Source organism: Xiphophorus maculatus, chromosome 5, assembly GCF_002775205.1.
Source record: "Xiphophorus maculatus strain JP 163 A chromosome 5, X_maculatus-5.0-male, whole genome shotgun sequence".
NCBI lineage: Eukaryota > Metazoa > Chordata > Actinopteri > Cyprinodontiformes > Poeciliidae > Xiphophorus > Xiphophorus maculatus.
In genome coordinates, this window is record NC_036447.1 from 31557392 (window position 1) to 31571964 (window position 14573).

General features: G+C 35.9%; 2 protein-coding genes across 4 annotated transcripts; one reads left to right on the forward strand and one right to left on the reverse strand.

The window, feature by feature from the left end:
* Positions 1 to 663: 663 nt before the first annotated feature.
* Positions 664 to 6841, reverse strand: LOC102219031 (cytochrome P450 3A30). Of its 2 annotated transcripts, XM_023334099.1 has the most exons (13): positions 6729 to 6841; positions 6489 to 6582; positions 4735 to 4787; positions 4540 to 4639; positions 4338 to 4451; positions 3352 to 3440; positions 3112 to 3260; positions 2652 to 2779; positions 2487 to 2553; positions 2248 to 2408; positions 1773 to 1999; positions 1476 to 1638; positions 1068 to 1145 (listed from the first exon to the last, which is right to left on the reverse strand). In XM_023334099.1, exons 1-13 carry the CDS (start codon positions 6797 to 6799, stop codon positions 1068 to 1070), a joined length of 1494 nt encoding a protein of 497 aa, XP_023189867.1. In that variant the 5' UTR covers positions 6800 to 6841. The 2 variants fall into 2 exon arrangements, with proteins under 2 accessions (XP_023189866.1, XP_023189867.1); XM_023334098.1 differs by having other exon boundaries at positions 664 to 1145; positions 2248 to 2553; positions 6729 to 6799.
* A 572-nt stretch (positions 6842 to 7413) lies between these two features.
* On the forward strand, positions 7414 to 14298 carry LOC102237589 (cytochrome P450 3A40-like). 2 transcript variants are annotated; one of them, XM_023334097.1, is made up of 14 exons: positions 7414 to 7543; positions 7667 to 7760; positions 7870 to 7922; positions 8084 to 8183; positions 8331 to 8444; positions 9417 to 9505; positions 10051 to 10193; positions 10277 to 10404; positions 11553 to 11625; positions 11743 to 11903; positions 11986 to 12053; positions 12119 to 12277; positions 13633 to 13789; positions 13902 to 14298. In XM_023334097.1, exons 1-14 carry the CDS (start codon positions 7473 to 7475, stop codon positions 14001 to 14003), a joined length of 1512 nt encoding a protein of 503 aa, XP_023189865.1. In that variant the 5' UTR covers positions 7414 to 7472; the 3' UTR covers positions 14004 to 14298. The 2 variants fall into 2 exon arrangements, with proteins under 2 accessions (XP_023189865.1, XP_023189864.1); XM_023334096.1 differs by having other exon boundaries at positions 7417 to 7543; positions 13627 to 13789.
* Positions 14299 to 14573: the final 275 nt, after the last annotated feature.

The window sequence follows — 14573 nt, forward strand, 5'->3', positions numbered from 1 at the left end:
CAGGGCCAGATGTGTATAAAATTAAGCACCTAGGGATGCAGACTGTTTTTACATTTGTGAAAGAATGGGTAAATCTCAGGAGCTCAGTGAATTCCAATGAATTTCAGGAGCTGGGCTTGGCCCCTTAGTTCCAGTGAAAGGAACTACATATACCAAGACATTTTAGACAATTCCACTCTCCCAGCTTTGTGGGAACAGTTTGGAGCTGGCTACTTCCTCTTCCAACATGACTGTGCAGCAAAGGTTTGTTGATGTTCACAAGATTGACATCAGCAAACCATTGACCAACACAATGCCACACATGCTGTCTGCCGTCTGTCCAGACCCAGGAGGCTATCAAATATGAGAATTTTCCCACTCAAGTCAGATACAGTCAAGCTGATAACCTGGCAGCTTGTGCAGCTATCCGGGTGGCTGATGTCAGATGATCTTGGAGGTGAACATGTTGGATGTGAAGGTCTTGGGCTGGTGTGGATACATGTGGTCTGCAATTGTGTGGCCAGTTGAATTCTCTGAAATGCCTTTGGACAGGAATGTGTGAACTTGTGGTAGAGGAATGAGCATTAAATTCACAAGCAATAGCTCTAGTTGACATTCCTCCAGTCAGTTTGCCAATTGCAACATCTGTGGCATTGTGCTGTGTTCTAAAGCAGCACAATGCAGTGGTATTTTACTGTGATCAGTCTATAGTACATCTGTACACTGTTTATTGGCAACACAGTTTAAAAATATTTTTCTCTCAGTTCAGCATATAAAGAAAAAGGGACTTACAATGCTATAGGCTTAACTGAAAAATTCAGTTATAGGAAAGGAATGTAAACTTCACCAAATAAACATTACAATTTGATTTAGATATATTTCATAAGCTGGAAAAATCATATATATCCAAATACACATTATTACATATAGAAAAACAGGGACAGAAAATAAAGCTCATTGATTAAGTTGTATTATAAGCGCTATATAAGATGTATCATTATACAACAAATTCATTTATGGGAAGGGAATATAAATTTCAGAAAATAAACTTCACAATTTGATTTAAAAATATTTCTTCAGCTGGAAGGTTAGGAGCGAGGGATCAGCTTCAGCTGGATGGGTCTTTTGGGTGCCAGCAAACCCTGGACATCCATCTCAAATGGGATCTGGTAGGAAATTCAATGTGCAGAGAGAAAAATGTGTGAACTGAATAAGCAATGCAAAGAACAGCTTGGCCATTTAATTCAAACATTGTAAAAAAAAAGAAAAGAAAAAAGCTATACTAGTCTAGAGAAACCTTATAGTAAAAGAACAAGAGACAATGAAATGAAGATCAGTATGAATTACTGTGCAAAGCTCAGTGTTAAGCAGAGTCTTCAAACTTTGGATGGACAAAAATAAGTGTCATATTGTTACGTAACACTAAAAACCTACCCATAAGCTTCCTCATGTAGCCTGAAAGAGGAGCAATATGCAGAGTTAATCTGTAATCTCACCTCAGTCTCTCTACACACAGAGAAGCTGTACTGCTGCAGGATCTCCACCACTGCCAGTTTCATCACCACTAGAGCAAACCTCATCCCAATGCAGTTCCTTGGCCCTAACCCAAAAGGCATGTATGTGTATGGATCAATGTCCTCCTTGTTTTTCTTGCTGAATCTGATGCAAAAAATACAATATACACATAAATATGTAACCAAAAGTATTCATACTAGCAGCAGACTTCTGCAGATGATACGCAGCAATGTGCATTTTTCTTCCTTATTTAGTGGTAGTTGTTCATTCCTTCTTACCTCTCAGGTTTGAATTTCTCTGGTTCTGGCCATATCTCAGGGTCCCGGTGCAGGGGCCATGTGGGGACCAGGATAACCATGTCTTTTGGAATCACAAGGCCATTTATCTCCACAGATGCTTTGGCCACACGCTCCAAACGTGCGGCAATGGGGAACAAGCGGAGAGACTCATTGATGACACTGTCCAAGTAGTCCATCTCCATCAGAGGCTGATACTGAACAGGAGCCTACACAAACACAAGCAGGCTGTTTACCAGGTCATACTGCAGTTCTATAGGCCAGTCTGAATAAGTTAGGATATCATTCAAAAGTTAAATCATACCAAGCTGGTGCACTAAAAAAATCTATTTAAAAATGGGCAACTTTTAGTTTTAAATCAGCATTTGTTAGATGGCTCATCAGGCACTTATTCCAGTTAAATACCTGATTTTTAAAGACCTAAATGCTTTACATATTCTATATTTGGCATATGTACCTTGTTGGGGAAGGTGGAATCAATCTCCTCCTGGAGCTTTCTCATGACCTCTGGGTTCGTGGCCAGATTGTAAGCCAAGAAAGAGAGAGAACTGCTGCTTGTTTCATAACCAGCAAAAATGAAAATCATGGATTGGGAAAGGATCTCATGGTCACTTAATCCTGCAGAAAATACAACATGGTTCATAATAGTAAGATGTGTAGCTGTGTGATATTGTGAGTGTTTGAAGTACGTCTCACTTTTGTCCGTTTGCAACCCATTGTTCTTTTGAGAATCAATCATTAGTTGGAGAAAATCTACTCGACTCTGCAAGTAAATAAGAGCAGATCAGATCCCATTTCTAGGCCTGCTGATATAACAAGAAAAAAAAAAAGTGAAAAAAAAAACATCATATCTGACTGTACCTTCTGCTGGCTGGTTTCACGGTTTGACTTAATCTTCTCCAGAGAAGCATAAAAGAAGTCGGTCACAGATTTGGGGAAAAAAGAAAATTCTAACTTTTCAAATATGGGGCCGAGGAAGGGGAAGAAAGCTGAAATTAAAGTAACAACAATTATAATACTACTGGACAAGGAAGGTCAGGAACTATTTTGTCTGTTACAACATTAATAGATTGAGATTTAACAAAATTATATTCTATTTAAAAGCATAAAGCTGAAAGAGTAAATGATGCACATGAACCTAAAGGTTCTGTTTTTTTTTTAAGTGACAGAATTCTTTATTATTATGAATAACTAAACCATGAACTTGTAAACTAATATAAAACATCCAGTTTCCATGTCTTCTAAGGATTGAGGAATGAATTGGACTGTTATTGGAGCCACATATCATTAACCTTGTGTTTGTTCTTTCTTTATACTTTACCAACAGCAAGGAAGAGGGGGTTTAAAAAGTCAAACTTCAGCATCTTCTTGATGTTTGTCACAAATGGTTCTGAAGGGTTGTTCAGTGAATCTATATCTACACTGAAGGCTGTACTGGTTACGACGTCCATGCTGTATGATCCAAAGAATCTGTAAACAAACACAAATATGTTTAAAATGTTTTGGCATTGATAGAGGTGAATTTAAGCATCTTGTGGAACAACTTTATAAAACGTCCTACTCCTTCAGTTCTAATGCTTCTCCCTTGTCTGCCTTTTTCTTCATGCTGCGGATCAGGTTAGCAGAATGACTCTTCATGACTTCAAACATCTAATGCACACATAGAGACAAAAAAAAACATTACCACACACAAATAAAAATGGAAAATGTTCTGGTTTGAAATTAAAGTTCAAAATATATTAGACTAAATCCTGATAACTTGAGCATGTATGTAACGTCAAGATGCAATTTGCTGTTGCAATATGTTTATTCAGGGATTGCTGCAAAGTCAGAGACTCATAACAGTCTGTTGGGTTTCCTTTGAAAACTTTCAGCCATTTGATATAATAAATAATACTTGATTACATCGTTTTATATCCGAATCGAACTGCAATGTATGTGATTGAATTTCAATCTGTTTATGGGATTGGATTGCATTGACTGTAAATATATTTGTACTTAAAAAGGATCTGGTTTTGAAGCTGATCATTTTGATCAGCTGATCCGAGCAAATCACCCAGAATCCCGAGTCCTCTCATGGTTTACTTTCTCCAGTTGTTCTACTAGTTTTCCTGTCTAGTAAATGAGATTGCTTTGATCTTGTTGCCATTTCCTGACATATATAGATAAACAACTGGCTTGCTTCAGTGTGTCATGCAATACTAATACCAAAAGGAGAGAAGGAGTACTAATTAAAAAGGCTTAGACATTCTGCTTACTAAATAAATCTAAGATATCAAAACAATATTCTCCATTAAATTTAGTCTATAGAATTTATCAGAGTTGTATACTAATTGCATGTTTCTTTGGGTTTCTCCACAGAAAAAACGCACTCCACTTTTTTGTGTTTCTTTTCGATGTGAGCATGCTATTTCTAATAAAAGGTGAATTCATTTCAAAGCTTTTTATTCCTTTTTACCAGCAGTGCCAATATATTTGGAGGAAGCAGTATGTTCATGTCAAATTGCTGTAAAAGTTGAAAGATGTAGAGAAGGTGGAGAAGCTCACCTCCTTCAGTCTCCCAGAGGTGAAGGAAGGAGACAGGACACTACGGATCCTTTTCCATTGGTCATCTTCAGCAATGGATACAGCATCATACAGGGGCCCATTCAGACGGAAATTCTAACATAATAAAACGGCAGCTGGTGAGAACTAAATGAAAAGCAAATCACTATGACTTCATATGGATTGTAGAGCAGTAACTGCATACTCTGCGGTTGGTGAAGAAAGAGTAGCATTCCTTAACCAGAATGGCCTTTATGATTTCAGGATCTGCAACACACAACACGGGCTGGCGGCCATCGTAAATACTGAAAGATTAGAATGAAACAAACAGTTTAAGCTGAAACAAATCATTGGTTTATTGTGTCTATTCTTCAATGACAGTTACAACATGAAAACTCACCCCCATATTTTCCCATATTTCCTATAGCACTCTTGATCGAAGTTGAAGAACCCCTAATTACAAAAATAATGTTACATCAGAAATATAAGATAATTTAGAGAACACATTTTATACAATTTTCAGCTAAATGAATTAATAAATAATGGATCATCTTATTGAATGTTGCTCATAGAAGCTAATTTACATAATTCTGATTCAATAAATTTAAAAAATATATATTTTATAAATTAGAGTTAAACTGAACTGCATATCTGTCTGTATTGGACTAATCTACCTAGACTATGTGATCATGTGTAGTGGTGAGGATCACCCAGTTCCAGTGAGACAGAGACAGGGAGCAGTTTAGAAATAAATAATGAAGAGCAAAAGCATACAACATTCACAAGGACCACAGGGAGCCAGAGCAGAACTAAAAAACAAAATCACAGGAACCAGGAACAATCAGGGAAGTAACAAGAAGAACCAGCAAGAAGTGAGTTTACGTGGAATTTAGTTCAAGTTGCACTTTTAGTTTGATTATTTCTGCCAGAACTTTTCCCTTTAGCCTTCATTTGCAAACTAAACAAGAAAAACTACATAGAACACTGCATATATAAAAAAATTACATAAAATAGCTGCATTTAAAATAAAGATGTAAAATATAATATAGAACTATTTCATGGAACTAAACTCCTGGCATTCACACTGGAACATTAGTCCTGTATGTTGCACAATAACAGAAACTTCACATTGTGATTCCTAAACTACTTCCCTTTTCTGAGTTTCACTTTTCATACGAGTTTTCAAGTTTCTTTTTTTTTTACATTAGTCAATGTTGTTTATTAAAACTCTCATTCAATTAACAGTATTCTTAGGGTCACTTGGATAATTCAAAATAAAATCTTATTTAAGAAATGTATGTGCGAGAATAAATTGTATTATATTTATGTTAATATAAAAAATTATTTACTCATATCTTTAGTTAGACAGTCTATCAGAAGAGTTCAGATGGATGATATTCCTGAAAATCTGAACCAGAACCAAATCTCTGTTGCACAGATTAACAGGATCTTCTATAGTTTAGCTTACAGAAGAAATTAAAATACTTAGACTTTTACACTGAATTGTGAGTTGATAGTTTTTACATCTTGAAATTTCAAGCAGTTTACAACAGTCAGATGTGGCTCGACAACATAATCAGGAGACTCATCTCTTAGTTGCAAAGGGAAAACAGAAACAGTTTATCTTTCATCTTGATAAATTGCATTAGTGTGGGTTTAAACAGGATTACAACATGACTATGCTCAGACTTCTAAAGATGTCTAAATGTGGCAGAAACGTTTTATTAGGATTGTTGGGCATAAATCTGGATCACATCAAGCAGACTAACAATGTCTGATTTTTAAAGTGTTTGTTTTTTCTTTATTAGGACAGGACATACAGGGTGAACAGCTTTCAACTTGTTTTCTTTAGCTGAATAAGGGAAATGACTGTCCTTTATTACCCAATAAAAGTAATTGGACAATGATTGTAGAACAGGTTAATACTCATTACTACCAATACAATTACAGCATTTTACCCAAGCGTGAAACAATAATGAGCAATAAGGACATGTAAATCAGCATTTATCCTTTTAGATTTTCAAAAAATAAAAATAAAAATACAAAGGCTGCAAGGACTTCTGAAGAAGATCCACAATGTAATATCTTTGATTAAGATGTTAACATGATCTACTTTTTATACTATAAGTGCGGTTTAAAAAGTGTTATACATACCCTTCGATAATTCAGCATTGTCCCAAAAAATGGGACAGGTTTAGGACCAGAGATACCTAATTTCTTGAAAGTTCCATAAGGCCAGTAGGCATACCTGTGGATAAATAAGGCTGAAAAATTATGTGTGAAGTAAAGACAAAAGCAGTCAATTCTGAGCGGAAGAGAATAGAACAAATGTCAGTTTCAGAATCAAATAACTGAAAGAAATAAATAGATCAATACTCATTCATTAACACTCACACAAGGAGGAGTGTGACAAAGGCAACCAGCAGAGTCCATGTCTCAGCGGAGAAGTACAAGAAGTAACCCATCTGTCCTCTCAGTGGAAGTATCTGTCTCTGTGACACCGAATGTCACCACCTGTACCTTTTATCTCCTGCTGCACTGATCTGTTGCGCAAGATGAAGTGTGTGAAAGTTAAACCAATAGTAGCGAGGTGTGTCAAGGGAATATTGTCAAGGTAATATTACTAATCTCCTCTCATGAGAATGTCGTATCCTATATACATCTCAGGCTTGAATCATTACTGCTCCATTGGAGAATGTCTACTACTTCAAAGTTATATTACAATACATGCTATTATTTACTTTATTGTGTCTTTTGTGAGATCTCCGAATACAATCTAAATTATGAGGGCCACTTTCAACAGTTTCACTGTGTATATCCTGGAAAAAAAGAGAAAATCTGTTTTTAATGCCATTTTTCCTCAGTTTGTTTTTAGGATTTCTAGTTTTCTGCTGTACTCATTCAGACATGCCCAGTCATGTTATTGGATTTATGAGAAGCAGAAACTGCTTTTATTGTTTTTCTGGAGAGCCAAATGAGGCCAGAGGGTGACCAGTTACGTAACTCTGAAGGGAGGGAATAAACCCTCCCTTAACGGACTGCGGGCACCAATAGATGATTGCTGCCTGCAGTCGAATTCAAAGTACAATAAAAAACAACAACCTGAGCTCAACAGACTTTGGATCGGCCACATCAGTCATGGACTTTTTTCCTTTCTTCTCCTCTGAAACATGGTTTCTCTTGATATCATTTATCTCCATATTTGTTTTGTAAGTATTTTTGTGATCAAATACGTTGTGCTCACTCTGAATATCAATACTCTTCAAAAGAAACGCATAAAAATGTTATTGCCATGAAAATAAGTTACACTTGCTGTACTGCATCCTGTCCAGGTATGGCCACTGGACATATGGAGTGTTTGAGAAGTTGGGAGTCAGGGGACCCAAGCCAACCATGTATTGGGGGACAGTTGGGAGGCATAACCTGGTAATTATATAGTATGACATGAATAAATAAGGGGTGTTTTATGTTTTCACCATCTACATTTAAGTCTGATAGTAAGTAGAAATTACTAAAAAGATGTTTTGTTTTTCAGGTGTACTACTTGGATGACAATGAATGTGCTAAAAAGTATGGAAGAGTATGGGGGTGGGTCCAAACTTTTTTTTTTATTTACAACCACTAAATCTACTTTAGTATTGTCTCTGTATTTCCTAAACATTAATATTTGGGAAGTCAGAAATCTCCAAGGTTTTATGTCAAACTGCCCAGCAGTTAATGATACATGTGTGATGCGTATTATTCTTCAGTTTGTATGAGCTCAGGAGGCCCATGCTGGCTGTGATGGATCCTGAAATGCTCAAAATCATCCTTGTTAAGGAGTGCTTCACATACTTTACCAACCGAAGAGTAAGGACACACAAGATAAACAGCGAAAGGAACAAGTGTTTGAACTCCCGTCTCTCTTCTCTAATATTAAAAGCAGTTTCAGGTTTTTGGTCTTATAGTTTTTCATTGAGCCTAAAATCACAAATAAACCTGTTTTATTTTTGTTAGAACTTCCGCCTGAATGGGGACCTCTATGATGCAGTGAACATTGCTGAAGATGATCAGTGGAGACGAATTCGTAACCAAGTTACTCCTTCATTCACCTCTGGGCATATAAAAGAGGTAGGACAGTTCAGGTCAGAGGTTTACATAAGCTCATAAAACTGACATCATATTAAATTTGGACTCTCAGTTATGGAATAAACACTTCTGGTTTAAAGTGAATAATTGTATATTATGCAACTTTATCGTTTTTCAAAAGCAATCATTGGGCGTACAAATATAAACATAGTGCATTGTGGAGTTAGTGTCACTCACACATTTTCAAAAACATTTAAATACGCCTAAGCTCCTCCACGCTTTTTGAAGCCAACAAACATGGGCTTTGGGCTTTCTGGCCTTGCTTCTTGTTGGAAATAACACATGGAAGTTCCTCCAACTACCCCCCATAGATGAAAAAGAAAAAAAAAACTTCAGGATGATGAGGAACAATCCAATAACCACCCAGACTCAAGCCATTCATGAACTGAAAACAATTGGGACACTAGTCTCACTGTCCACTATAAAGTGAGCTTTTCTGTGTAAAAAAGGCTCCTGGTAGCAGGGAAAGAAGCAACACATGCCAGTTTATTGTCCGGGAACCCCTCTGTACAACCAATGCTGATTGGTGGAGAACAGCGAACTCCTTAATTGAAAGCAAACATGCAGATTGATGCAGGCACAGATAGAATTTACTTTCTAAAAAAAATACAAAATACATGACTCAAAAACTTTTTTTTTTACATTTATCACATCAGCTGAAAAACATACAAATCTGTTAGAAGCTTGTGATTTCCCCACGACTTTTAGATATTGATATCTGAAATATTTATATATATCCCTGTCCATGTATGAATTATAAAAAATAACTTACATTTATTTGGTGTTTTATCAGTGCACCCAAAAAAGAACAGCAAATGTTCAAATCATAAAGAGCCCAATATTTGTGTGATGTTCATGTCCATAATGTATGGAAACATAAACATCTGGTTGGAAATGTACGCATACAAACATCTTCACTCACTGTATGAATATTCTCTCCTCTTCTGCCTTTAGATGTTCAATATAATGCAGCATCATTCCCATAAGATGGTTGTTGGCTTACAATCTAAGGTGGAAAACAATAAAGTTATTATTATAAAAGAGTAAGTAACCCAGAGCAAATTATATGACAGAAAAGTTTCATCTCTATATATATTTATTGTTTAGTGTACAATAAACATATGTATATATTTTTAAGAACAATTTAGCTTAAAACACAGGAGAACAACTGTAACAGTAGCTGCTTCCCCTGCGGGACATGATTTGGGGTTATTACTGCAAATTGGATGGATTGTTGTGAAGATAACTGAGACAAAACAGATAACTGGAATTTACCTTCAATAACCAAAAATCTTGAAAGTACAATAAATAAGACAATATTGATGCATTTAATCATTAGATTATGTCAGACACTCTAATTTGGACATGGCTATAAGCCTTTACTTTAGATATTTGGATTTTACATTACTGAAATATTTATTGATGATGTTCTGGTTATCATTTCTGTCACATTTCCATTATATTGAAATTTTTTTGCATTATGTTTTGTATTTGAGGTGCCAAACTGCATGCAATCTCCTAGTGTTGAACACATTTACATACAGGCTGGTAACCTGAACCACGTGGCTGTATCTGGTGTGTATTCTAGCATTTTTGGACCCTACAGCATGGATGTGATGGGGAGCTGTGTATTTAGTGTGGACCTGGACTCAATCAACGAGCCTTCAAATCCCTTCATTACACATGCTTCGAAGCTTTTTAGATTTCCTGTGCCTCTTTTCTTGTTTCAAGGTATTGCTGTTTGATTTCACCTTTTTGTCCATTAAAACTGCATTATCCAGCATTAAAACCGTGTGTTTCCCATGCTCCCTCAGGGTTTTTTCCTTTCTTTCTTCCTCTGCTGGAGCTCCTTGGAGTTTCACTATTCCCCAAGTCCTCTACTTCTTTCTTTAGAACAGTTTTGGAGAAAATAAGAGCAGAACGGAATGAGAGCGCAAGAAAGGTTTGTCAAAAACACACTGGTGCTAGTCCTGAATGTTCACAAATGTACCTGTAGATTGTTTAAAGTGGATATATTATGCTTTAAATCCTTCCTTTTCACATGTAAATCACTCACTTATGGTCTACATAAAGTAGGACTGCATTGCTTTGGTCTGAATTCCTCGTTATTGTAGCTCCACAGACTTTAACCAGACACTGTGAAGAGCCTCTGATGCAGGGTGGACAATATAAGGAATACACACTAGAGCCAAACGTTTTGACTTATTTACTTTGCAACTTCCGCATATTTCAACTTGGACCACAAAATCACTGGGATAAAAAAAATGGCGGATTCACAAAATTGATTAGCCAGAAGTCATGACCATGTTTAGCAGTTTTACAGCAAATGTGGTGACGTCATAGCCACAAAAATGTTATAGGCAATAGAGAAAAATGAAAAGACTGGAAGATATAACCTAAAAAGAATATAAAGATATCTACGCAGCACCGGAGAGATTAAATTACTTTTTTTTTTGTACTCCTAGGCACTTACAGCACTGAAAAAATTTATTTAAGGGCTGAAAAGGTGGATTTTGTCTGATATGTCCATTTAATGAACTATGTTCAGTTAAAGCTACAGTATGTAACTTCTTTAAACTGTTACAATGTCATGACTATATGCTATGAGACAGATCTGTGAAAAGATTGATCTCCTCCCCCTCCTGCATGAATTACTATTTCCATCTGTAGAAATGCACAACTCCCAGTCAAAAACAACCAATCAGAGCCAGGAGGAGGGTCTTAGTGTTTTTCATGTAAAGGCAGAAAAACAACTTACTGTGACAGGAAAACCGTTTATCTGCTATCATTGGTGGACATGCTAACTAGCCTTAACATTCACAACAGGCTCTGTTAACCGCAGAGTAGCAAAGAGAAAGGATGGTAGGGGGATGAGCAGAACAACATGAAGGGTGATTAGCAGCACTAAGAGCCTCCTCCTAGCTCTGATTAGTTATTTCTAGCTAGCTCTGGAATCACTGGTAGAAAGCAGAGGAGCTCAATTGTTTTTCACAGATTGTCAACAAATATTTAAAAATAAATCCTGAAACTTTAAACTATTTATTTTGGTAACATAAAATTATGTGTTTGTACTTTCTGATCCATTTTTAGAATATGGCAGATATTCTTCAGTATTTTATCAACTATCAAACAAAAAATCTCAAAAAAGTAATGGAGAATCAAGGTACAGTAATTATACAAGGATTTAATTATACTCTTAGATACAAACTTGATTCTTACACAATATCATCACCAGTGTTAATGTACCTTTAACTGATTCCCCTCTTATCCATTCCAATAGGTCTTAATGATCATGAGATCCTATCCCAAGTCACAATGCTTATCTTTGCTGGGTATGAAACTAGTGCCACCACTCTTAGTTTCTTAGCATACACATTGGCAAGGAATCCTGAAGTGATGAAACATCTGCAGCAGGAAATAGACTCAACCTTTCCAGAGAAGGTACAACCAACATTTCTGGCAAACCATCAAAGATTACAATGCATAAAAAATAAATAAAAAATGCCATGTTTTAATTCCTCAGGGTCCCATCCAGTATGAAAGTCTGATGCAGATGGGGTACCTCAGCAGTGTGGTGGATGAGTGTTTGAGGTAACATGTTTTATTTTTGTGTTTTGTAAAGGAATTTAAGGTAAAAAACCTCTGTGTTTTTGCAGGCTCTACCCTCCAGCTGCACGTCTGGAGAGAATGACTAAAGAAACTGTGAAGATCAAAGGAATCACAATCCCCAAGAACATGATTGTTATGATTCCAGTTTATGCTCTGCACCGTGACCCAGAGTTGTGGCCAGATCCAGAGGAGTTCAAACCAGAGCGGTGAGCTGACCAGTGCTGAGATTTACACTGTAAACTCTTACTGAGTACTTTTAGTCACGTTAGACCTTGCTGCAGTGGTGTAGAAGGTTTTAAACCCCTTATTTGTTTCCATATCTTGTAGTAATTTTAAGAAGTCTTATTTAACAAAACAAAGGATTTTCAGTAATTTGGACTTTTTCAGCATTTTAATAGTTTTCTGTCAAATGATTTTACCTGAGCATGACAGAAAATTGTAAGGTAGATTCTTAAGATTATGAAAGTGGAGGAAACCAAGTACCACATCAAGGCAATGTCATTGCTGACAGCATCCTTCAGTTAGTCTTCTGTTTGCCAAGATTTCATATAATATCCCATAGAAATTGACTTGATGGTGATTAAAATCAATTTTTTTGCCTGTCAAAACTTATCTTAGATTTTTCTTTTCAAAATTCAACAATCACTAAAATAAGTTTATTTAATTAGCCAGCTTGTATCATCGATTGTGTTGTTTAACAAGCTGAATTAGACCAGAATTTTCAAGTATATTGACAGCTTGTTAATCTTTGAAATCTCCCACAATTAGTAAACAGTCATAATCAATGCATATAAGAGATAAAAGATAATTAAAGTCAATACAAAAGTTTTTCAAAGTGATCTCGTTGTTTACACTGTCATGTGTTAGAGGCCTGGGGTTACTAGCGTTGAAAAGATTAGCAGTAAATAGTCATTTCCCAGCTTGATTAACAGTGACTTCGTGCTGGCGGAAAAAATAATAAAGCTCCCAGTAAATACTGTAGTGAAAATAAAAATGCCCTTGTCACAAATTGCTAGAAAGCAAACATCTGCACCTGCAATTTAAAACTTTTCTAAGTTCTCTCTTATCTATTGACAAGGCACTGGACTGTAGGCCCAGTATTTATTAATTTAGAGTTTAATTGCTTAAAAATAAAAACAAACAAATCAAATTTCACAAATTCTCAAGGATCAACTTGGGAATTTATGAAATTTGTTTAGGACAATAACAAAAAACACACAATCATACTTTTGAGTTTTATTTGATTTCAGATTTCAGATTTATTCAAGTCCCTGATGGAGACATGAATAAATCCCATACTTGATATTCACATCAAGTATGTGAATATAAAAAGACATAAAAAATAGGTAAGAAACAATAAAACATACCAAAAAAAAGACATCAAATATAAATCAACACATAATGAGAAGAGTCCAGCATTATATGTCATTATTGACCAACATTTGCCACCATGGGTTTGTACATTCCTAATGATAAAATGATAAAACACACAGCCAAGCAGTTAAAAGTGTCACACTACTTTATGAATCATTCTCTTTTTGTGCTGTTTTTTAAGATTTAGTAAGGAGAACAAACAGAGCATCAACCCGTACACTTACCTGCCATTTGGGATCGGACCACGGAACTGTCTGGGGATGCGATTTGCTCTGGTAATGATCAAACTGGCCTTGGTGAAAGTTTTGCAGAACTACAGCTTCCTGGTCTGTGACGAAACTGAGGTATTATTACAAAAGTAGTTTTCTTTCAAAAATATACAGTAAGAAATGTGAAAGTACATACTACAGAAAAATAGAAAAGGGCCTACTTGACTTCTTTTCTTTATTTCCCAAGATCCCTCTGAGGATGCACCCTGAGGGCCTGATGGGACCTCTGGAGCCAATCAAACTAAAGCTACAGAAACGCTCCCTCAGCTCAGCAGACGTGGACAACTGAAAACAACAGGCTGTCTGACTGTATATCACGCAAGGCTAAGCCTATGTATGCAGTTGTTTGTAGCAGTTTGATTTGACAAAGAGCATGTAAGACTATTTTTTGTTAATGTTAATGAACAGCAATATTTCAGTTGAATATTTTGGAACATCATCTTTTGGTTTTTTACATAGTACAAAGGCGGATTTCTGTTTCTCATCCTCACCTGAGTTTACCCAGACTTTCTTATTGAAATCATATTGATCAAATAGAAAATACATTTGTCAAAGTATGAACTTATTAAAGAGAAAGTTATTAAGATAATTTCTCCACCAATATTCTTTAGAATTGTATTGATTGATGGAAGAGCACAATTTTTCAATATTATATTATTTCCAAACTGTTACCTTCTATAAAATATTGGGTCCACATAAATTAAATCTTTGTCCATGTTTAACTCCTCATAAGCAATACTGACAAAACATTATGAAAAAAAATCCCAAATGTCATTTACTAAAGCTACAGACATGCCTTCCAGAAAGTACGGTACATATTCTGTTTGTTAAACGTAAGGTTGTTTATCTGCAGAAATCT